The following is a 24839-nucleotide window of genomic DNA, read 5'->3' as shown; positions in this document are numbered from 1 at the left end:
AATTGACAGGAGGAAATTCAAGACCATATTTGAATAGTAGTACAGTCCTCAAAATTACTCTATCTCGGCCCAAGTACTCATTGCCTTCAGCAATACTGCCTTGTTATTATTATTATTATTATTATTATTATTACTTTATTATTACCAAATCGAGTAGATAAGGATTGTGACTTGGTGTTGTTAAACAAATACAAGCACACAATCCAACTATACATCATCATGGGAGGAGGCATCATGGGCCAGTGGCTAGCAGTGGACTCACGATCAAAGGATGGCAAGTTCGAGCCCCGGCATGGCTGTAGTGTTGTGTCCTTGGGCAAGGCACTTTACTCCTCATTGCTTCTCCCAACCCAGGAGTGATGGGTACCTGGTAGAACAGTGGTTGTAATGTGTGTGTTTAGCTCTGCTGCGCTTATTGGCTGCACATGTGAGCTGTTGTTTGCTCCCCAGGGAGTTGAGTGGTATCATATTAGGTCCAGTGACCAGGGGTAATAACAAGCGACCTAGCGGCCGATATAGCTCCGCTGTGTTTATGTAGAGAATAACTATTTTTGACACATGTTGATGAAGAAGGTGGAAATCTTTGATAGCTCAATGCAGTGGCCAGAAAAAAGTGGCTTAAATAGCTGCAAAAATACACAATTGAAGATTTCATCATACTTTGAATATATCACATCGGATCATCCCTAAGAACATGTCAACCAAAGCTATCAGATGAGTAGTTTTTTGAGAATAAAATTTTCTGACCAAAAATGGCAACAATTGCCCCCCCCCCCCCCCTAAAAAAAAATTGCAGATTTCATCATAACTTCAAAAGATCAAATTTAGTTTATCTATAGAAACCTGTATACCAAATTTCAAAGCTGTTAGACCAGTACTTTTTGAGAAACACATGTTTTGACCAAAAATGGCTAAAATTGCCCCAAAAATTCAAAATTGCAGATTTCATCATAATTTCAATAAATATCATTTAGTTCATCTATAGAAACCTGTATACCAAATTTCAAAGCTATCAGATGAGTAATTTTGAAAATACACATTTTTTGACCAAAAATGGCAAAAATTGCCCCAAAAATACAAAATTACAGATTTCATCAGAAACTCAATACATATTACTTAGTTCATCTATAGAAACCTGTATACTAAATTTCAAAACTATCAGACCAGTACTTTTTGAGAAATACATTTTTTGACCAAAAATGGCAAAAATTGCCCAAAATTACAAAATTGCAGATTTCATCATAATTTTAATAAATATCATTAAGGTGATCTGTAGGAACTTGTATACAAAATTGCAAAGCTATGAGATGAGTAGTTTTGGAAATACACATTTTTTGACCAAAAATGGCAAAAATTGCCCCAAAAATACAAAATTACAGATTTCATCAGAAATTCAATATATCTTACTTAGTTCATCTATAGAAACCTGTATACCGAATTTCAAAACTATCAGACTAGTACTTTTTGAGAAATACATTTTTTTACCAAAAATGGCAAAAATTGCCTTAAAAATGCAAATTTGCATATTTCTGCACAATTTGAACAAATCTGAAATAGATCATCCCTAGGGACATATGTACTAAATATCAAAGCTATCTGACCGGCAGTTTTGAAGAAGAAGATTTTTAAAGATTTTTTTACCAAAAATGACAAAAATTGCCTTAAAAATACAAATATGCAAATTTCACCACGATTTGAACAAATCTGACTGAAGTTACCCTAAGTAAACTGAATATTAAATTTCAAAGCAATCGGACATGCGGTTTCAGAGAAGAAGATTTTTTTACCAAAAACACAAAAAAATGCCCCAAAAATACAAATATGCAAATTTCATCACAATTTGAACAAACTGAAGTGAGGTCACCCCAATTGAAGTGCATATAAAATTTCAAAGCAATCGGACTTGCAGTTTCAGAGGAGAAGGCAATTGTTGACGGACGACGACGACGACGACGACGGACGACGACGGAAAATCAACCTATTTGATAAGCTCCGCGTCGCTGACAGCGGAGCTAATAATTGTAAAAAGCACCTTGATCACATGTACTTGTGGATATGTGTGCTATATAAGAACCCAATATTATTATTATTATTATACAGCACACAATATACTAAAATATACCAAAATTGCAACAAAAATAGTATAGAAACAAATTACAACCAATAAAACAACTGCGTAATGATGCCCCCAAAAATCTGTACACTAAAACACCATACTAAAAATTACTGGATCAACAAATTTTAACTGCCCCGGGATAAAAAATTTTTTTAAAACGGTTTGTTCTTGATTTAAAATATCTGAAGCGCCTCCCAGATGTTAGAAGCTGGACAAGACAGTTAGCTGGATGGGGTCTTATCAGCAATGTTTTTGTCTGATTTGCGAGCAAGGCAATTAAGGTAAATAGATTCGACAGACGGTAACTCGCAACCGATGAGTTTCGAAGCGTTCTGAACTACTTTTTGAAGGCTATTTTATCTTGTTGAGTTAAGTTACCATACCACACAGTAATTGAAAACGTAAGAACACTCTCAATAACTGCTCTGTAAAGGTGTGTCAAAGCTTTCTGGCTCGGTCCAAATTTCTTGAGTTGTCTCGAGAAAAACATCCGTTGTTTTTAGAGAAAGTCCTGCATATCTTACGCTTCACAATTGTGGTTAGGGCAGAACAATGTTGGTGACAGAAAAAGTACATTAGTTTTGGAATATTGAATAATTGGTAAAAAAATAAAATGTCAGTCACTTCAGCTTTGTGTGCATATTAAGACAGGCGATGATTTTTCTTTCCGATGTCATAACTATTTTATGAGTTTCATTCAAATCAATGGTAGCAAAATGTTTAAAACAGCATAATGCATGGTAGGGAAATAGCTGTCTCATTGACTTACACACAGCATAATGCACAGTAAGGATAGCTGTGACTTACCCACAGCATAATGCATGGTAGGGATAGCTGTGACTTACCCACAGCATAATGCATGGTAGGGATAGCTGTGACTTACCCACAGCATAATGCATGGTAGGGATAGCTGTGACTTACCCACAGCATAATGCATGGTAGGGATAGCTGTCTTTGTGACCTACCCACAGCATAATGCATGGTAGGGAAAGCTGTGACTTACCTACGGCATAATGCATGGTAGGGATAGCTGTGACTTACCCACAGCATAATGCATGGCGGGGATAGCTGCATTTGTGACTTACCCACAGCATATTGCATGGTAGGGATAGCTGTGACTTACCCACAGCATAATGCATGGTAGGGATAGCTGTGACTTACCCAAAGCATAATGCATGGTAGGGATAACTGTGACTTACCCAAAGCATAATGCATGGTAGGGATAGCTGTCATTGTGACTTACCCACATCATAATGCATGGTAGGGAAAGCTGTGACTTACCTACGGCATAATGCATGGTAGGGATAGCTGTGACTTACCCACAGCATAATGCATGGCGGGGATAGCTGTCTTTGTGACCTACCCGCAGCATAATGCATGGTAGGGATAGCTGCCTTTGTACTTACCCACAGCATAATGCATGGTAGGGATAGCTGACTTTGTTACTTACCCACAGCATAATGCATGGTCGGGATAGCTGCCTTTGTGACTTACCCACAGCATAATGCATGGTAGGGATAGCTGTGACTTACCCACGGCATAATGCATGGTAGGGATAGCTGTGACTTACCCACAGCATAATGCATGGTAGGGATAGCTGCCTTTGTGACTTACCCACAGCATAATGCATGGTAGGGATGGCTATGACTTACCCACGGCATAATGCACGGTAGGGATAGCTGCCTGTGTGACTTACCCACAGCATAATGCATGGTAAGGATAACTGTCTTTGTGACTTACCCACAGCATAATGCATGGTAGGGATAGCTGTCTTTGTGACTTACCCACAGCGTAATGCATGGTAGGGATAGCTGTGACTTACCCACGGCATAATGCATGGTAGGGATAGCTGCCTTTGTGACTTACCCACAGCATAATGCATGGTAGGGATAACTGTCTTTGTGACTTACCCATAGCATACTGCATGGTAGGGATAGCTGTCTTTGTGACTTACCCACAGCATACTGCATGGTAGGGATAGCTGTCTTTGTGACTTACCCACGGCATAATGCATGGTAGGGATAGCTGTCTTTGTGACTTACCCACAGCGTAATGCATGGTAGGGATAGCTGTGACTTACCCACGGCATAATGCATGGTAGGGATAGCTGCCTTTGTGACTTACCCACAGCATAATGCATGGTAGGGATAACTGTCTTTGTGACTTACCCATAGCATACTGCATGGTAGGGATAGCTGTCTTTGTGACTTACCCACAGCATACTGCATGGTAGGGATAGCTGTCTTTGTGACTTACCCACAGCATAATGCATGGTAGGGATAGCTGTGACTTACCCACGGCATAATGCATGGTAGAGATAGCTGTCACTTACCCACAGCATAATGCATTGTAGGGATAGCTGTCTTTGTGACTTACCCACAGCATAATGCATGGTAAGGATAGCTGTGACTTACCCACGGCATAATGCATGGTAGGGATAGCTGCCTTTGTGACTTACCCACAGCATAATGCATGGTAGGGGTAGCTGTGACTTACCCACAGCATAATGCATGGTAGAGATAGCTGTGACTTACCCACAGCATAATGCATGGTAGGGATAGCTTCCTTTGTGACTTACCCACAGCATAATGCATGGTAGGGAGAGCTGTGACTTACCCACGGCATAATGCATGGTAGGGATAGCTGTGACTTACCCACAGCATAATGCATGGTAGGGATAGCTGCCTTTGTGACTTACCCACAGCATAATGCATGGTAGGGATAGCTGTGACTTACCCACAGCATAATGCATGGTAGGGATAGCTGTGACTTACCCACAGCATAATGCATGGTAGGGATAGCTGCCTTTGTACTTACCCACAGCATAATGCATGGTAGGGATAGCTGTCTTTGTTACTTATCCACAGCATAATGCATGGTAGGGATAGCTGCATTTGTGACTTACCCACAGCATAATGCATGGTAGGGATAGCTGCCTATGTGACTTACCCACAGCGTAATGCATGGTAGGGATAGCTGTCTTTTTGACTTACCCACAGCATAATGCATGGTAGGGATAGCTGCCTTTGTGACTTACCCACAGCATAATGCATGGTAGGGATAGCTGTGACTTACCCACAGCATAATGCATGGTAGGGATAGCTGCCTTTGTGACTTACCCACAGCATAATGCATGGTAGGGATAGCTGTGACTTACCCACAGCATAATGCATGGTAGGGATAGCTGTGACTTACCCACAGCATAATGCATGGTGGGGATAGCTGTCTTTGTGACTTACCCACAGCATAATGCATGTTGGGGATAGCTGTCGTTTTGACTTACCCACAGCATAATGCATGGTAGGGATAGCCGCCTTCGTGTCATATGCTGCACCAAGCACTGCAATACCATTCCTAACAAATTCAAAAAAAAATCAAAACAAATTTTTTGTAAACAGTGAAGTGTAATAAGTGGAATATGAAATATGTAAAAAAAATGATGACTTATTATAATTAAGGTAGAATGTACCTGAAGAGACGGACATTCAGACAAAAATTTTTACACAACTTTGCAAGTATGCTCTTTCTGTTGTCTCATCTTTTGGCTGGTTGTGTTTTAATTGTCTTGTTTTTGTTAAAATTGAACATTTAGGGATAGCTTGCATTTAGACTTTCAAGTAAGGTGAATTTTATTGTCTTTTGTTCTCTAGCTCTCGTACAAGAATTTACATGGTAAGCCCTTGGTTTTTATTCTTAGTTTAACCTGTTCACCCCTGATTCCCTGTAAACAGGTCCACAATAACCATTGATAACAAAGGGTTTGGGCTAAACCATGGTGATGAAAGGGTTAAGGCATTGCTGGTTTGTATTTTCTGGTGTGTATTCTTCTCAAATTGTAAACTTTTGAGCAAAAGGGTATATCCCAGGGACTGAGTGAATTTTTCAGGTGTTTCCTTTTGTATTTTCCTTATATGGACATTTCAGTCTGAAATAAAGACCTATAAAAATAATAATTGCAGTGTTTTTTGCCCTGTGTTTCTTTTTTGTTAAATAATTATTCAATTTTCAGTAAATTTATTAACAAAAGATTGAAATATTAGTAGGGTTTACTTTTTCGCATGACAAGCAGTAATAATGTGTAAATTTTTGCAAGTGTATGCATATCATTCAATTTTGTGGATTCTTTTTCCTAACATTTTAAGAGAACAGTACTCCATTCTAGCTGCGCCAAATTGTGTGAAATATTTACATTGTATTCTGTACATACTATACAATGAAATGACAATTTCTGTTTGGATATACAGTTCTCATATTTGAATAAGATTTATTTCAATGTTGCTTATCATGATTTTCATTACTTTTCCAAATGTCAGTCTTTCAATTCCTGGCATATATGAATGAGAATAGAAAATGCAAAATGATATTACCATTTTTTCTAGATAAACCCTATTTTCCGATGAGATATAATATATAGTAGATTAATTTATAAGTGGGTTTTGACATAACCTTTGACGAGAAATATTGCTTTGAAAAATGTGTAAGTTACATGCAATGACACCTTATAATATCATTGAAAAATATTTGAGCAAAAGTTGAAGTCTTTTAGCTTAAAGCTGTACATTGCTGTGACATCATTTTACAATACTATAAAATCTCTACCTGACTAGCTGCATGTCTAACATCCACACTTTAATCTGATTTGGATCTTCAATTCCTTCAACATCCTACAATATAAAAGTTAAATATTTTTCATGATTTATTTCTTTGCTTGGGAGAAGACCAAAATGGCAGTGATGCAAAGTAAAGTAGAATGCAAAAATTAAAATTTTCTAAGATGTAAATGGCAACATTTGGAATTTTCAAGAATGACAAATAAGTTTTTGAAAGCTTTCTTCTGCATTCTCTGTATACTGTTTGATTAAACATTACAATAATGCAATAACTATAGTCACTGGGTGACTCAGTTTGAAAGTGACTCTTGTAAACATTTTTTGAAGAGTTGCTGTATTACTTCATCACTTGTTTTGTATGTGAAACAATCAAGCTAATGAGATAGGACTTAATTACACTATCAATCAATGAAATAACATGTACAATGTGGAATGAAAACTAACAAACTCAATATTTTAACCAACACACTCTCATACAACTTGCTCAAATATTCACCAATTGTTAGCAAGTTGCTAGTATTTGGTGGCCAGGGATAGGCAGACTTTCCCATAGGGTAAATTGAATCCATGAACACAACATTCTGAATGGAAAAATACCTCCCATCACCATCAAGTACATATTAGTCAGGGAGTAAAGGGTTGAGGAAACTCACAATCATGTACAGATTACCCAGGGAGTAAAGGGTTGAGGAAACTCACCAGTTCTTGAATAAAATGATCCCTCATCATCTTTTCCACCTGGCATTCAAAGAGAATCTACAGAAAACAAAACAAGGAATGATAAATATTATCCAACTACAATCCTTCTTCTCCTTCAATAATTATCATCGCATTGATCAAAATAAATCTTAGAATCAATCTTCATTATGATAAAAACCAAATTAAATGTGATCATTTCCATCTCAAAATTAAACATTAAAAATTAAACAATAAAGAAACAGAGCAACACAATAAAGTATTGATATTATTTTGAAGAACAGAGACACATACATTAATATTTGAGATCACAATTGCTTGGTACTAGGAATACGCTGCCTAACATTGTTTGCAGAAAAAACAATATCTCTAAAAGTCAAGGACACATTTCAACTGCTCAAAATGATATCATACTACAGCTGAGATATACTGAATGATGCACATAACAACACTTCTCTTTGCATGTTAGTGTTTGGAAAATTTCTATAATTTGAAGCATACGATTTCACTTTAAAGGGATAGTAACGGTAACTTTTGACCATTTTTTGCGCCCAACCACATAATGAAAACCGAGCTAGATTATATCTATCCCACCCTTATTGTCGATTGACAAGGAAATAAGTTTAAACTAACATCCGATTGTGAATAACGAACAGTAATAAAACTGTTTGCTGGCCTGCCGCTAAGCGAAGTTCACGGCGCTTGTGTTTACAAAATGTTAGGTGATCACGTAGTATGGAGCACAAGGAGTTATGATATCACTAGCCACGCGAGAGGGGGATTTTAAACGTGATCACTGTAACAATGGAGACGGAGAGCGTCGTAAGTAATGATATTTATATCCAACTTACGCACATGTGTATCTGTTTTGATTGTGATGTACGTCCACTGTTTGTTTGAATCTGGAGTGTTATTTGTTCAAACTCTTTTTTTCTGTTGCTTGAGTATGAGAATGCTTTTTACGTTTCAAGGTGTGATGCATTAGGTTAGAGTTAAAAAAAAAGGTAATTTAGGCCTGGTAGCCTGACCCGGCATTGGCAGTCGATGCATCGTGCGAGCTAGTGCCAGGGCCCGAAACCACGGTCACAACGCCAAAAAGCCCGAAATGTGAAGCATTTTTCCACCAACTATTCCTTACCAACGTTTAAAACTAGTAAATGCATAATTCAGTCAGTTTGCTTTGTCATTTATCGGCAAACAAGTCAACTAGTTCAACATAAAGGTGACAATGCGATGCTGTACTTTAAGTTAACGGGATCGGGAACGGCTTACACTCGGGGCCCGCGGACGCTAGTTGTGTAGGTACGTTTGACGTTGACCTATATGATCCACAGGAATTATTTTTTGAGCAAAATTTTGGTGGTATTTGTAGTTGAACTCTGGTTACATTTCATAAATACCAAACCAATAAATCTAAACTTGCCCCATTGTTTCTTCTACAGCGACCACTACAAGTACAGTGAGCAGTGACAGTTCATGAGCTTAAACGCGGGGCCCAGGTCACCATCAATGATCGTTCAGTGTACAGCTGTCCGCGACGTGTACGGGCTGTTGCATCTGCTTATTTTCCTGAAAGAGTGTATGCATTTTGGCTAAACAATCACTCTGAAAGGCGCTTTCTTACTTTAGACATTTCCATCGTTAGTATTGCCTAATTTCAGTCTATTCTTAAATGCATGTTTTTTGTTTGTTTGTTTTTATGGGGGGGCATTCTTATATGATTTACTTCTGTCGCAAGCATCACCAATATCTGAATATGACAACATACAACACAAGTGTACATGCATGGTTACAGAAATAAGATTATTTCACAAATGAAAAAAGACACCATAACTTGACACTATAATTCATGCGAAGAATTTATTTACATAAGCAGTGTTTCATTTAGGATACTATACCAGGGGGGATTGGTCCCCCTCTACTGGAATTTATGAGGGGATTTTAAAATTTTGACTGGGATTTAACTGAAACATTTAATGACATCTTAGGCCAAAAAAAAGAAAAGAAATGTTTCTGCTCAGGGCGCGTCACTTGAACAACAGCGCGTCACCCTTTTTTTCTGTTTGTGGCCGGCGGCCGTGGCTGACACCAAACCAAAATGGCTGAAGAGAAAGAGAAAATTCTTTTGGGGGCATGATCAGCGACTGCATGAACAGTATATATGTGACTATATTGATAAAACTATAAAACTGACCCTCCTCTCTCCCTTGAGGGGAAAAAAAAAATTCGCGTTACCGCACCATTTTTTAAAGAAAGACCTGACCAGAAACATTTCTTTTTTTTAGCCTTATATGTAAGTTTTAATGTTGCAGTGATGTCACTTGTGATATACATACTACAAGCCATAAATCACTTGCTTACACAATCCAAGCTGCTGGCTGCAAAGACCATCCTCCATAAGATATTTTCAAAAGTCAACAAATTTGGGTATCACTGTTGTGAATGTATAGGGCTTCCAAGAGTGGCGGACAGCTCATTAATATTCATAAGCATTAATATCCCTAAAAATTGTAGCTTATTCCTTCATGCTTAAATATTCTGTATGTTTGTTTGCACATATTCTGTAAGTCTGCTTTCATAGGGCTTAATGTACATTCAAACATCAAAATTAACAACAGCCAGCCATTCCTACTGTACCTTCAAGGGTTTTTTCATTTTTCACTGAACTGTCTGTACTACACAAACCAAGAAAAAATCTATTGTAGTTATAAAAGAATGTTTTGTAGCTTCTGAAAAAATTAATGTGCTTGTTTGTCACGTTTTTACCGTGCGTACATCATCCCACACTAAGTTTGGATCAACATTATTGCCCTTTGCAAACCAGTGAGCTGTATTTTTCTAGTGACCTAGCTGGTCTTGTAATTTTGTGCGCAGACTCAGTAGAGTTTAAGGGGGAGACCCACATTCACAGACACTTTTCTTTAACCTGATTTTTCACCATGAAAATGAATCTTTAACCCGACATGTAGTATATGTTTGGGTAGCTCGACAATTGAAGATTATAAAAATTGTAAGAATATTTCAAAACCTGTTTGCGTGTGTTTGTTTTGCTCAAAAATGTGCGTTTTTGAGTTTTTCACTTAAAAAAGTGTAAGTACGAGAGGGTGATGGCCATTGGTAAGTCGTTTACTGCAATCGATAGTTGGGTAAGGTGTGTAAAAAACCGTGTCTTGGATTTTTGATACTCCGCTTTGTTTTTGCACAATTAGCCTTGAAAGTGAGAAGTGGTGGATTCTGAATAAATTAACGGCTTTTGTCCACGTTTGTCACGATATCTTTTGTTTTTGGAACATTATCGGAATTCTGAGACACGGTTTTGTAGAAACAGTCACTAACTACAACCTGTGCAAAGATAAGGCTAATCCGTCAACGCGGTGCCAAGTTACACTCTCCAGAAGTTGCGATACATTGCCAAAAACGGAACGGAGTAAATCGCAGAAATGTGTATGCCACCCTTGGAGTCGCACAAAGTCAGCTAAAATTCCGGTTCGCTCACATTTTCGGTGGAAATTCCCAGCCCATAATGAAGTACAGGACTTTTTACACAATTGTCTGAATTTTTAGCATGAATGAAATGATACATGACGTGAAAATTGGAAGAAAATGAACACTGAAACGGCCAGTTCGCGGCGTAAGCGTTAGGCTTTATTTACACAACTGTCATTCCGAGCTAAATCTGGGGATAATCTTCTTGCTAAATACAAACTAGCGTATTAACTGTGCACTGTAGTGTACCAGTTAAAATTTGATTAGCAAGCGAAGAAATGGCTGGCTGCTTATATACTTCGTGAAAATTATGTGATTTTGCATGCCAAGTCCGATGACATTGTGTTTTCCTCTCTTTTGGTTGCGCAATCGTCACCGCGTTTTCAGCTTCCTGCCCGGAGAGAGACACGTGACAATGAATTTACAATGTGGTACATACCGACAAAGACGAAGTTCATTCAGACGCCGTGTTGCGTACGTTAGCTTTTACGTTCCGTACTGCATCTTGAAGTACGACCACAGTCCGCCTTAAACATGGCATGGAGCTAAAAACGGACAGCTACATGAACGCGGTTTCCGACCTCAGAAACACCAGTGCCGGGCTAACTTTGTGTTGTGTCAGGTTAGAACCCATCGTTAGGCTAAACTAAATATAACACCTGACAATATCTGGTATCTAAAATGATTTCCTAATAGTAAGATAAAAAGTTGGCGAAAAACTGAAATAAATCGATTCTGACACGAAACTTGAACAATTCTAAAAGCGACTTGTTTTGGCTTCGCGGGTACCATGGAGGCGAGTACCTAAAACAGATGTGAATCTGTGACCACGTTGATATTAAACTGAATGCGTCATTCTAAAATCGCGACGGTCGAATTTTGTACAAGTAATAAAATGCGTGAACTTCAGTCAAACAGTTGAATATCGCGTTGGCTGATATGTGGAAACGAGCATTCGTCGTTCTCCGGTGGCGACTGTCTGCTATAATAACGACGATAGACAAACCAGCAGTACGCTGTTTTTCAGCGTGATTGAGTTTATCCACAGGAAAAAGTAGTTGCTGATTCGAAAAAAGCATGTTCATGGTTGTTTAATTTTTTTCAAGTTCATGGAAATTATTCTATCATTTTCAATTTTGGTTTCTTTAAATTTACCGCATAAGTTTATAATTGCCTAATAACAATTCAATCGCAATGATTTTAAAGCTCTACTGACATGAATTTGTGCTATGAAATATCGCATACTTTTCAATCGAGATTGATTTCGACCCTGGACTTCGACTCACTTCATGAGCAGTCCGCCAATAAAAGTTCAGTTGATCGAGACAAATTATGCTCTATGATTAGCTCCGGTACAGATTGAAAAACAAATGCTAGATCAACATTGTGTTTACATTGTAAATCACGGCATCATTCTAATGTAATATAGCAAAACTGTACGTGCGTTACCCGCATCATGTTCCCTCTGTGCCCGCATAGAATTTACAAAACAATAAGCTTACGTTTCCAAACCGGGCAGAGCAGACACCGGCGCGATTTTCTTGTTATAAAATTTCGAACTATTGGCATATTTCTATTAAATTTCTACTGAGAGGAATGTTGCTCGCCCAACTGTCGAAACAAAAAGACGTCGCAACCATTTTCACAAAAAAAGATAGAAAACTTGTGGTGACATACAGGAATCTTCATTGCAGGCTTTACGTGTAAACAGTAACGTAAGCGGGAACAGTTTTGGTTGCCGGACTTCACTGGGCATTTGCAGACGTTAAAAAATCATCTGACATTTTTATCATCAGTCGCAATTAGATCGGAGCGGGATCAATTTTGAATGTCGGACTTCATTAGGTGCAGACAAACATGTAAACTGTTATCAGAAAAAGACGTAATTTTTGGATTTTCGGAGTAGCCTAGTTTGATTAGGGCGGGGTCAGTTTTGAATGTCAGACTATTCTTGACCGCGGAGTGACGTCACTTTCACCTCACGCACGCGAGTGAGGTGAATTGGGATTTGACTATACAGGACAGTGAACAATGCAGAAATTATGTGACAAAGGACGGAACGTAGTGTTTATCATTGACATAATGTTGAAACTTTGAATACTGGTGTAAAGGTTGAAAAATTCACACTTCAATATTTTGTTCTCACGGCAGTGTGACGCAAAAATGACGTTAAAAACCGCAAGTTCCCGGATGTCCGCGGTCAAGAATACTTTGCATTGAGTCCACGTCATTTGTTAGCGGACACAAATGTACGTTTTGGTTTTCGGCGGCGATTAATTTTCAATGCTGGACTTTATTTAGCAAACATGTAAAGACAAAGACCAACTATTTGGATTTTCGGCCGTTATTTGTTTTATACGGGAAGAGTTTTATTAAATAAGTGTTATAGGAAAACGAGGTAAAAATAACGTAAACTACAATGAGCAGCCTCTCTGTTGTGCGCAAGATGTATCACAAGTTTTTGTTCGAATCTCAGTTTAGTGTTGAATGAGTATAAAGCGTTCTGCGTTACAGTCCTTGCTTGCGACCATTTCCAGTTTACACCTTTTCAACGCATCGGAAACTGGAGTTTTAAGCCTGACTGTAACTCTGACAATTTTAACTGTTCTCTCATTCCCGGCCATATGCTTGATATTTCGCTTTTGTGGACCATGCTTTTGCAATCGACGGCCGGCAACCTTCAGCATGTTTAGTAGCCACGACATACTAGTACGGTACTTCCTGCCGACAGCTGGGAAGAAGACTGACGCATGCGCACTCCTCCGGATGGAATTAACGTAATCTACTTACGCTCTTGAGATAGCCTTGACTAATCTGGAAACCGTTAAGACATAAGAAAAACACGGCACGCGAACTGACCTACAATGTTCATTTTTTTAAATATTTAACTCATTTCCGAGTATGTTATGGTTTCAAACTTATCGTCCACTCAAAGGCCATATTAGACAGATTCAAAATTTACCATAAAACAAAAAATGACCAAAATCACTCAAGGAAGGTGGGTCTACCCCTTAAACGAACAACTTAGAGGGTCAGATCCCGTGTTTTGAATTGAATGCGGAGTAGGCTCTAAGAGTTTTTCTCGATGTCAGATTCACTCCAGTTGCTTTTTTTCAGTCATTTTAGAATGGGGAAAATAATAAACAGAAAGGTTGGTTGTCACTGATAGTTAATTTTAGGGTTTATTTGCCCTGAAAAATGAGTCTGTGTCTGTTCACGGAATTCAAAAACCGGCACCATTGACACCACAGCTTGCAGCAGTGCTTTTGCAGTCTGCAGGGAACACGTTTCTGTGACAGTAAAGTCCAATTTTTCGTGTCAATTTTGCTATCAGAATTATTTTCAGAGTGTTATTCATATGATGCACAAAAACTTCAGTTTTTCTCCTTTTCTCAATCGTACAGAGATGACACAGAAACCTTATCGGGCTAGGGCAATGAACTTTTGTGAACGTAACTCTCAACTGGCTGATAGGCTTTCATATGCAAAATCAGCGTAGGGAAATTTACGCGTGGTATTGCTTCAACAGCATTTTATTGAAGCAGTTCAAAAAGTATCAAAATCGAACTAAAATTAGTCCCTTCCATGTAAATGTTCTTGCTACACTATACAATGCCTGTTGTCACACTATTAACAGGTGCCGATAACGGGTCAAATGCATCGAAGTGTGACACCCATGATAGCAGCCATTCCAGCCAGCTCAGTGCAGTGTGCGATGGGTCACCCCTTCTATGTGTAATTGGCGGCGCGCAGCACACCAAAGAGGGGGAATCGCGCAATCGCGCAGCCTAGATGAAACACTGCATAAGTGATCAAATTTTACCAAGTTACCCGCAACTCAATTTGGTCTCTCACATTTGTAAATTTTCAGTGATTTTCGAAATGTTCAAGGGTCATGACTGTGAAGGCTAACATAAACATTTTACGTCGCATAGCCACACAGTGGTGGACATGTGAATAGGCTTCCTTGTTTAGACATGACAGTGCTTGACAATTCCTATCGCCGACGCCCGGGACAAGTGGAAGTCAAAAATAAAATCTGGTCGCCCGCCGGACAAGTTGTTTATACAACTTCTGGCGCAATCAACGCGAACCTAAGTTGCGGTTTGTGCACGTGTCGTCCGATTTGCGTTGTCATTCACACAAACTAAATGTCAATTACTGACTTTTTAGATACAATTGTGATGTTCTTCTGCGATTCACTTGCCGACTCTCACAATGTTGAAATTTTTTGATGATCGACATGAAATTTTTTCATCGTCCAATTAAAAAAGTCGCTTAAAATTTGGTGTAAATAGCATTTCTTTGTTGTATGCTGACTGCTGCTCCCCAACAAATTAGGTTAAAAATTGCAAAACCCAATCATATTGCTTATCGGCGATCGACCGTGCAGTACTTCAAAATCATTTATGCGGCCTCGCGAGGTAAACGAACATTGTTGGCAGATAGTTTGAGTGATCGCTGTAAATATGAGTATTTTACAGTAATATTTCCACTAACGCAAACAAGGCATTGTGCATTTTCGCAAGCCAGGGCGTAATTTCTGCTCCGCAGACCTACACAAAAATCAAGCAAGGCTGTTGCCATAAAGAGGCGCGTAGTTTACGATGATGGGCGTTGTGTAACTCTGAGAAACGACGTTGTGATGATTTATGACGGCGCCACGAGGGCCAGCGTGAGTGGAATCGTCTGAGAATTGACGACTCGATGTGATGATTAGAAAGATGTTTCTGACAAAAGATCAAAACATAAGCGTTATGATGAGGAAAAACGCGTAGATGTTATCTCCCGAAATGGAAAGCACAGTGGCCTTGGTTGAAATATGACGGTTCCAAAATGTTCTGTACGTCGCGTCTCAAATACCCCACCATTGCCAAACCATGGAGGTAGGAAGAGACTACCTACATGGCCAAACCAAGCAAAATGCTTTTCTTGACGGATGCGACATGTGTCGCGTTGAATCGATAAGATCTCACGAGTTTAGTCAACCGCATTTGGACTGTTTGGCGCATCGCAGATGAGATCGTGACGGGGACAATGATTGTGGAAATTTTGTGGGTCCCGCTGCTGCTGAGCCCGATACGGTTTCACTTGCCAACACCCCGATCCTATGCACTCGCAATGCGTGAACCGAATGACGACGACCAGCGACAGAAACTGACCAATCTTTTTACGACAGCATTTATGCTTGCCAAACATGGGAAGCTGATGTATGATATGTACCTTCAAATTCAATGCTAGCCCTGCGTACAGGTCTGTGTGTTCCCGGCGTTATACGGCCTCTTGTGGTGGGGGACGTATAATGCCGGGAACACACAGACCGTACGCAGGCCTACATCAATGTAAACTTTTGCGAAAAATCGGCGTCAACATCGGCGAAAATTAAAGAAAGCCCTGAAAGCCGCTACAGAATTCATCGCTTGTATTTTGGTTTTGATTATTACAAATGGAGGACAAGTAAAATTTTTGAGAGGACAAGTGAAATTCAAAATCCACTTGTCCGATGGACAAGTGAACTGGAAAAAAAATTGTCAAGCCCTGCATGATAAGGATCGGATGTTGCCAAACTGTCAGTTATATTTCCAGCTGTCAATGTGAATGAAAGATACATTGTTCAGTGTTCTCCCCAGGATCCAGCCAAAGCATAGCGGCTAATTTGCATAATCATTTGCATATCATTAATTTATATTTGCATACGGATATAAGCTTGCACATGCACCCACACATTCATGTACACTCACTACAAAGTGCAACGGTAACACACAAGTATGCAGTTTGAACATCATGGAAACTATTTATTTATTACACTTAAATAAATCATCACAGTATTTTGCAATTAAAACAGAAGATTCAAACAGTAACAGCAAGTTCAGATTGAAAGCAAGCAATGGTTTGTCTGATTGGAGTTTCATTAAACATAGATTGCAAATAAAATTGTCAAAAATTGCCAACAAAGAGGAAAATTGACAAGTTTAAGCTTTACACCATTCAAATGCAATTGAGTTTTATATCATTTTCGAACGACAAACACCGCGAATAATTTTTCATCACAGGAATCGATTTCGACCATCCCCCCCCCCCCCCCCCCCCTTAACTACCATTGCCACTGCCACTGAACATCGTCGTTCGATTCTTGATTTAAAAAATACCACCAAGATAATCACAAGACATGAACTAAGTACGACTAGAATCACTCGAAAATCAGGTGTGAAATCTCTCAGAGAACGTGTCAGAGTGGAACCATACTCGACGCCATCACCAGGATCAATGTCAACACGATAAACATGACGGCCAACATGGCCGCCGCCATATTGAAATTTATGCAATGTGAACTCGATCGCGATCGTGATCGTACTCGGACAAAAAAAAAGATCATCGTTGTAAAATCACAATCAACCTCACCAGTCAACTGCTTCTCTTGTTTCTTTTGCGGTCCATTTTGTTGATCAAAGCATGGGGATGTGATCAAAGGCCCTGCTAGTGCTACACCGCCTAACTCTGTCAATACTTGTCCGCGATGCATACTGACTAAAGGTCTTATTTGGTCGTACTCGTAATAGTTGTTGTAGAATGAAAATTTGTGAACAACCCAGCCAATTCTTCTATTGTGTTAACGTTCCTCTCAACACTTCCGGACAACTTATCGGACGCATACCATACTTCACACCTTCCACTCTTTCACCAGGCTGAAAGTTGCAGTGAGCACTAATGTGTAGACAATGCATGCAACAGCTGGTAGCTACGCAGAGCGTGTGAACTAAAGGATGGCGGGAATATTTTAAAGCGTAGCGGGGAGAATCAAAGCATAGCGGGGAGAAGCGAAAGCGTAGCGGGGCCGCTACGCTAAAATGGCCTGGGGAGAACACTGTTGTTCGGTCGACCCACTGGTCGCTCGCGCTGTGGTGTGGACGCCATGTTGAACCAGAGTTGAACTGTGGGGTACTTCTCTTGCACATGCGTACAAAGTCGGTTACGTCGCACTGTTTGTCAACATCGTCAAATTTCTGTCTGTTAAGAAATTCACTTCGTCAACATTCTTTATCACAAGGAATTGATACACGTTACGTACTGAGGTCAATTAGTAGGTGATTCTTCATGATTCACTATGCTTATTCATGTGAATAGTTCGCGAAATGCAACAAAAATAGTGAAAATATTCTCAAAAGGTACAGCTACTATCCCATTAACACTGATATGAACAAGAGATATTATCAAGCTATTGTGTCCAATAAAGAAATACTGACAGTATAAAGTGACCATTTGCTATCATTGCTAGATCAAACACTTCAAACACTTCATGACATGATTGTTTTTGAAATCAAAAGTCCATCAATGATTAACCATCTTGTGAATATTAATGCCAAAAGATATCTAGGTACCCCCGTTTTTAACTACAGCCTGCTGGTATGAGACAATGCGCATGTAGTATGACACAGCACAGCGTAGCCTGAGAGAACAACTGAAGGACTATTGCACATATGCACTCATATCACATTTGTTTACACACTATGCTGTTCTATAAATATTTCAGTATCTGACAGGCATATTAATTCACTGAATACCTGCATGTGCATGGTTATGTCAGCACTGACTGAATGTCAGCTGACCTTGCCATCCTCTTCATGTCCCCTTCCAGTATACAGTATACTGTGCTAGTTTACGTGTCCTTATTAATGCATACATGAAGCCATATTGGCTTATGAACACCATTTACTTTCAAATGCGGTCACTTATGAAAGAGCCTCTGCATGAGCTATAAGGGAATTAAAAACATCATAACATGCCAATCAACTAACCTTCTCAGATTTTCCACTCAGTTGCCATTTCTGAACAACATTTCCAGTCAAAGCATAGAAGTAATAGTCGTCTTCACCATCTTGACTTTCTTCAGTTCCAGCAAGAACACAGTGGGCAGCCTAGAGAGAACGTCAATGTCAGCTGGTAAGTCACTAAAATTATGAATACATCAATTTTTAGGAGACACAGCAGGCAAATTTGTGCCCTTACCATTTGACATCAAAGACATCTGCTAAACTGCATCTAAGTACAGCACTATAGATGGACATAAAAATGAGTCTGTCTTATAACATAGAAGTTCTACAAGATAACTGGTTGCAAATTGTCCCAAATCAGTTCTTTAACTTGTAATCATATTTCACTAAAATCGTCGATTCAAGGTAGACTTTATAACCTTGCTGTTTTGATCCAGCTACTGGTGTATACACACTAATTGTAGTTTCTCATTGAAAACTAAAAATGTGAAACACATCAGGGAGTCAGTTAAACTGTTTGCTACTTCACTGATATATTCCTCAGGGATACAAAGAGTACTTAAAACTCACCAAATGTGTCAGCTGAGATCTTTGAGATCCAAATATAAATGATGAGACTCTGGAAAACATTCCTTTGTTGGGGTTGAGCTGATGCCAACTGATGGTATTCTGAAACAACAACAACAAAGGTAAGCTGTGATTTTATCACAACTGATATAGAGTATACAAAATGTTACAATGTGCAGGCGTTTTCAGACTGGACATCTATGAATTCACATTAAACCTATAACTTTGATGAGAATGGACTCCCAAATCAGTGTTGAAAAACAATTAATTTTTGTATGGTATGGTTTGTGAGTATATGTACCCCCTTATCATCAGTTTTACTCTGTGGTTTCCACAAACATTATACAACATTGGTTTTTTGAAGGTAGAATGTGCCTCAGGGACAGGTATTTGGACCAAATACTTTTTAACTCTTTGAGCACCAAAGTCAATTTTTGTCACCTTTACAAAATATACACTTGTCAATTTTTGTCAAATTATTGCCCAAATTTTGATAAATCACTGTAGCCCATGATATGTGATGTCAATTTGGTCCAAAATTATCAAAATATTATTGAAATACTTCATAAAAATTGGTAAAATGCTGCATTAAAATTCTAGTGAGAAAAATTACAACACTCAAAGGGTTAATATACAATGTACATCAGGGACAGGTATTTGAACCAATACGTTTCTGTCAACTGTTTGTGTGGACTCAGTTTAAAGCTCTAGCAGAAAGTAAAGCTTCCACGGTCTTATTTTGTGAATATTGAAAATTTCATTTTTGCCCCGCAGAACTAAAACATGGATGGCTGCCTTTTTGAATTTCAAATGTTGGTAAATGTTAGGTATTTTGTTTCTCTGGTTCCAAAATTTGCATGGTGAACCCTGATTTTCATTCTTGATTTTGTATGATAATTGTTAAGATTCTTTCGGTAAAGTTGGAGCAAAAGTATTTCACTTTCAAGGCATACACTACCTTAACTTGCAAAGCTATTTAAAATACAGAACTGGTATTTACATTCATGTTGAGGAGTGATCACTTACACTACAACAATGAGACAGACAAGTCACTTTACCTGCATTCCCGAACTGGAGGGGGAAAGCAGCAGCAGCTGGTTGGATGTTGTTGCCAAAATATACCCATAAGGTTGATGCAACTGTAAATTTGACAAAGAAATATTTTTGAAACAATGATCAATAGCGTTGATCGCGATTTCAGGTTTGTTACTAAATATAGCTGCACATGTGCGACTTTCGGACAACGCTCCTGAAATTCGGACAAATTTTGTTATTGCATGTGCAGCTGTTGTTGCAGCTTACAGTCTGAGCCACAAAGTCATACAAATAAGTATGACTTTTGGTTGCCATTGTAAAACTAGCAGGCTTTATTTTCGTCGTTTGTGCGGACAAATATTGATGCATATTAATAAGAGAAAACAGTGACGTCATTTGCAATCAGCACTATTACTTTTCTCATACTGTCTTATGCCTGCAATATTTTTAAATGACAATAGTGCATTTACAGCATGAAAATCAAGAGAAACTGAATGAAACAGTAAATCTTCAGTCTTGCAAAAATTTTCCTAGGCAGACAAAAAAATCATTATATGGTATGTGATATAGTGATTTGCAATTAAATTTTGCAATGGAGATTCTTGCATAAAGATTATCACCTGTACAGCAGTCAGAGAGAAGCATTCTTCTCCACTGAGATCAGCAGCAGTCTCTACAAATGCTCCTTCATTAGCAAGGCTAGGCCAATATCTGATGATACCATCTGGTGAGACTGCCATCACAGTTATGGTGGGTCCTCCATCACTAGCTGGTAACACACTGACCAAATCAGATTTATGGGACAAATCACTCGGTGGCAAGGGTAGCTCTTTACACAGACTTACCTTCAAATTGGAAGAAAAATATAAACAACTATGAATAAAGTTGACTCTTTCAAGATGAAAGTACAGTAGGATTATCAAAACTTCTCTGGGGATATATGCAACACTTTGGTTATTCAGTCAGGATGCATGGCTACAGTCCAGTCTCTTTATCTGAAATATGCATGCATACATGTACTTTGCACAAGCTTGATCAAACTTATGTGGCAAAGTTTAAAATACTGCTTCTTTACTGATACCTTTCAAACACTATACAATATTATTGTGAGATTTCTGAATAAAACTTGAAAAAAATTCATAAGAAACAGATGAATGAATTAACCATTATTGCATCACTTAATTCAAGGGATGATCAACTATTTCTGACTAAGCATTGATATACTGACTAGGCCTACAACAGACAACAAATCAAGAAATGAATTTCTTCCTTCTAAAATTTTGAAAAATGGTTGACAAATAAGCAGATACCAGTCAGAAAGGTCTAATCATGGTAAACCTTATCCCCTTGTCGAAAAAAGTCAACCACTACAGTTTTCCATTGTCGTCAGGTCATCCGTACATCATCCATACACTCTGCTGTTGGCAAACATGATGGATAACACCATTCTGACTGACTGTGCAATAAGTGGCAGAATGGTAATTGTACAGATACAAAATTTGTTCATTCGTTTTTTCTTGTCACTGCTATTTTCACTACTGTTTTATTTCTCTGCCAATTTTGAGAATTTCTCTACATACTGACACAACCTTTTCACAGCAAGACTTTCAATGTGTTCATGGTTACCACAATTGGGGTAATGATTGACAGGTCATGGAATGCTTATTGATGTCAAACCGTAAGCATATGTGTGAGATGACCGGCAATGACACAGACATAATAGTCAGTATTGTGAGGTGGCATGAAATAATCAATCACTCTCATATCTTAAATTTCATCGGATGTTGCTTTCATTATGATTGATAGGAATTTTCACACACCTCATAGGTCATCATTTTGTTCATTTTAATTTTCTGAAATTAAAGGTATGTTACATTCACACTGCTTGATTAGAGTTCAAAATACTGTCCAGCAGGGCTATATCCAAACATGGAGGTGAAAGCGAGACCCTGATCTGAACAACTGATTGTCCAGGTGTCACACTTCGATCAAAACTCATGCAGTCATACTGGAAAACAAAAATCTTTGTCACTTCATTAATCAAGTTCCCTTTAAAACATGTAATGCATTTATTTCAAACTATACAACTTCAAAGAAGTTAGAACTTCAAATGGGAAAACAATCATGCTGCACTATGAAATTGAAGTGTTCATTGAAAATTTGGGAGACAGGGAGCCAGTTTGAATAACTGATAGATGATCAATGTTAAGACGATAGACAGTTTACTGTACATCAGTAATTCAAAACATTGACTCTATATGATCTATTTTCAAGAACCAGAGTGATAACCTGCCTCCTTAGCAGGCATCAACATCAAAACACAGCCCCCTGTAAATTTTGCTACTCAGAACAGTATCAAGAAAGAATCAAGTACGCTGACAATGTTAAACCTAATCTGGTAGTTCTGACTTTATTTGTATCCTGTATTCTATCACTTAATCATCCATACATAGCTAAAATTGCCAATCAAATATTCTGATAAAAAAAGAAACTCAATAATTGAATCAAAATTTTAAAAACACTGGATTTGCTCTTACCAATCATGTCATTATGTAACAAAAAAACCACCGACATTTGCATGCAAATTGAACATTCCCTCTGCATCAAGTTCTCATCGAAAAGACCTTTGTCTTTTCAATATTATCAGTAAGGCTGAAACTACTGATTATTTGGGTAAAACATACAACTCTATGCATTGTTCAAATACATTTACCATGGAAAATGAATGTTTGCACTTACTCGGAAAGCCTGTGTTTGTTTGTACCTCCAAACAAATAACCTCCTTCCACAAACCACCCAAGCCCAACCATTAGGGTCTATTTTCACACTCGTTTCTGTCGCACCTAAAAATAAAAAAAGTTTTTAACATATACAAAGGGAATAAAAGTATGTGCATTAATTGAGTATAACAACTTAATTTCATCTAATGGACAGTGCTAGTAGCATTGATTCTTGGCAAAACATAGACTATCAAAAATACTGTAAAACTTGGCAGCCCAAAATTGAAGAAAATATATCAATAGCATCCTTTACACAAATATGAAAGAAAATAAGTGACCATTGAACTAACTTTTGACAATGGCATGGTATTTTTTTCTTCAAGTTATCTTTTTATAAAGACAGAGTAACTGCAGCACCATAAACATTTACAAAGGAAAGGGCATTTGAAACATAAACTATTAAAACTTACGGTCTGCTAATGTTAGGGCTTCAGTAATCAAGACTGGTAATGCTGTGCCGAAACTTTCCACAACATACTGGGATGATTCTTCTATAACCAGAGACGTCTGCAGTGCAGACTTGTTCAAAGCAGAGCCCCTGCTAGAAATATGAAATGTTGATAAATAATTATTTGTCAGGAAAAGACTTAGAAGCATTACAAAAGTTACAGAGATGTTTCCTTCAAAACTCTAATCTAAAGCATGTGACTTGATGTATACTTGTGAGCAAAATTAAAACAATTCTGCTACCAAATTGAAATGAATTGGTCTTTATCAATGCCACTCACTAGTAATGACATGAAAAGCTTATAATGAAAAATATAACGCATTGTATCATGAAAAGTGCTCTTTTACAATATATGTTAGATATTAAAGTACTGTGTCTGACCTGGTACTAAAATACACATATTGGTCCCTGGTCTGAAATCTTGGTATCTTTTATAAAATGTTACATTTCATGGCGCCATGAAAACACTGTATAGTCCAAGATCCTGATCAGTTTTTGCTATACTACAAGTATACAGAGACACCAAAGTTAATTTTGGCGAATCATCAACATATCACAACTACCACTGCAGATAGTCAACTAGTGAACAACAATGGTGTCAACATGAACAGTAAATATTTAAATTGATTAACATCAACAACAAACTGAAATATAGGGCAGGAAATCTACGATCAGTTGTACCGTACGCGTACAGTTGACAAGGTAACCTCTGTCAATGGACCTTGCTGTCCGAGACTTCGGGCTGTAGAGTACTTTTGTAACCCAAAATTGACATTTAAACGAGGTATAAATTACTTCACCGTCTTCAGCTCGCATACCCTTAAAATTTGGCAGCTCAGTCACATGTATAACACTTCTGTTCACTGCGAATACGCCCCGAATACGATGCGTTAAGAGGGGCTGTAGAGACGAACAGACATTTACTCCAGAGAAACATCGCTCACCTTGATATAAAGGGTGTTCGCTTGCCCGTTGAAAAAATCCCGATACTTCGACGACCAGAAGCCGTAGACTTCGAACCTTTCGGAGCAGTGAAAGGCGAATAAACTGATCGAGAACCGGGTGCACGTGGAGTAAACATAACTAACTTAGATCCGGAAGTCCAACACAGTCAATATTAGCGCCACTACCCTTGTCAACTTTAACCTACCCATAATCCAGCAGTAACACGGGGGTTCACAGCTGTAACATCCACAGCACTTTGAGCGTGTAATGAATTTTCATTTTTTTGTGCCACAAATGAAGCCTGTCACTGCCATGTAGAATTTAACTAATTACATTGATAGGAAGGGCATCTTAATGAAAGAGAACGACTATTTTGAAGGGAAA

General features: G+C 38.4%; 1 protein-coding gene across 2 annotated transcripts in view; it reads right to left on the bottom strand.

The window, feature by feature from the left end:
• Positions 1-24663, bottom strand: part of LOC139148897 (nuclear pore complex protein Nup133-like) — an 84198-nt gene extending 59535 nt beyond the window's left edge. The window contains exons 1-10 of one of the 2 annotated variants that reach the window (XM_070720344.1): positions 24455-24663; positions 23473-23600; positions 23022-23125; positions 20903-21127; positions 20306-20386; positions 19251-19349; positions 18705-18824; positions 7426-7482; positions 6716-6780; positions 5400-5470 (exon numbers count right to left, since the gene is read on the bottom strand). In XM_070720344.1, coding sequence (XP_070576445.1) covers positions 5400-5470; positions 6716-6780; positions 7426-7482; positions 18705-18824; positions 19251-19349; positions 20306-20386; positions 20903-21127; positions 23022-23125; positions 23473-23600; positions 24455-24591 — 1087 coding nt within the window. In that variant the 5' untranslated portion in view covers positions 24592-24663. Of the gene's footprint in view, positions 1-5399; positions 5471-6715; positions 6781-7425; positions 7483-18704; positions 18825-19250; positions 19350-20305; positions 20387-20902; positions 21128-23021; positions 23126-23472; positions 23604-24454 lie in introns of both variants that reach the window. The other variant, XM_070720343.1, reaches the window with a different exon arrangement.
• Positions 24664-24839: the final 176 nt, after the last annotated feature.

Source organism: Ptychodera flava, chromosome 14, assembly GCF_041260155.1.
Source record: "Ptychodera flava strain L36383 chromosome 14, AS_Pfla_20210202, whole genome shotgun sequence".
Lineage (NCBI taxonomy): Eukaryota > Metazoa > Hemichordata > Enteropneusta > Ptychoderidae > Ptychodera > Ptychodera flava.
Note: the sequence above shows the minus strand (reverse complement) of the source record. Positions and strands in the feature narration are given on the sequence as shown.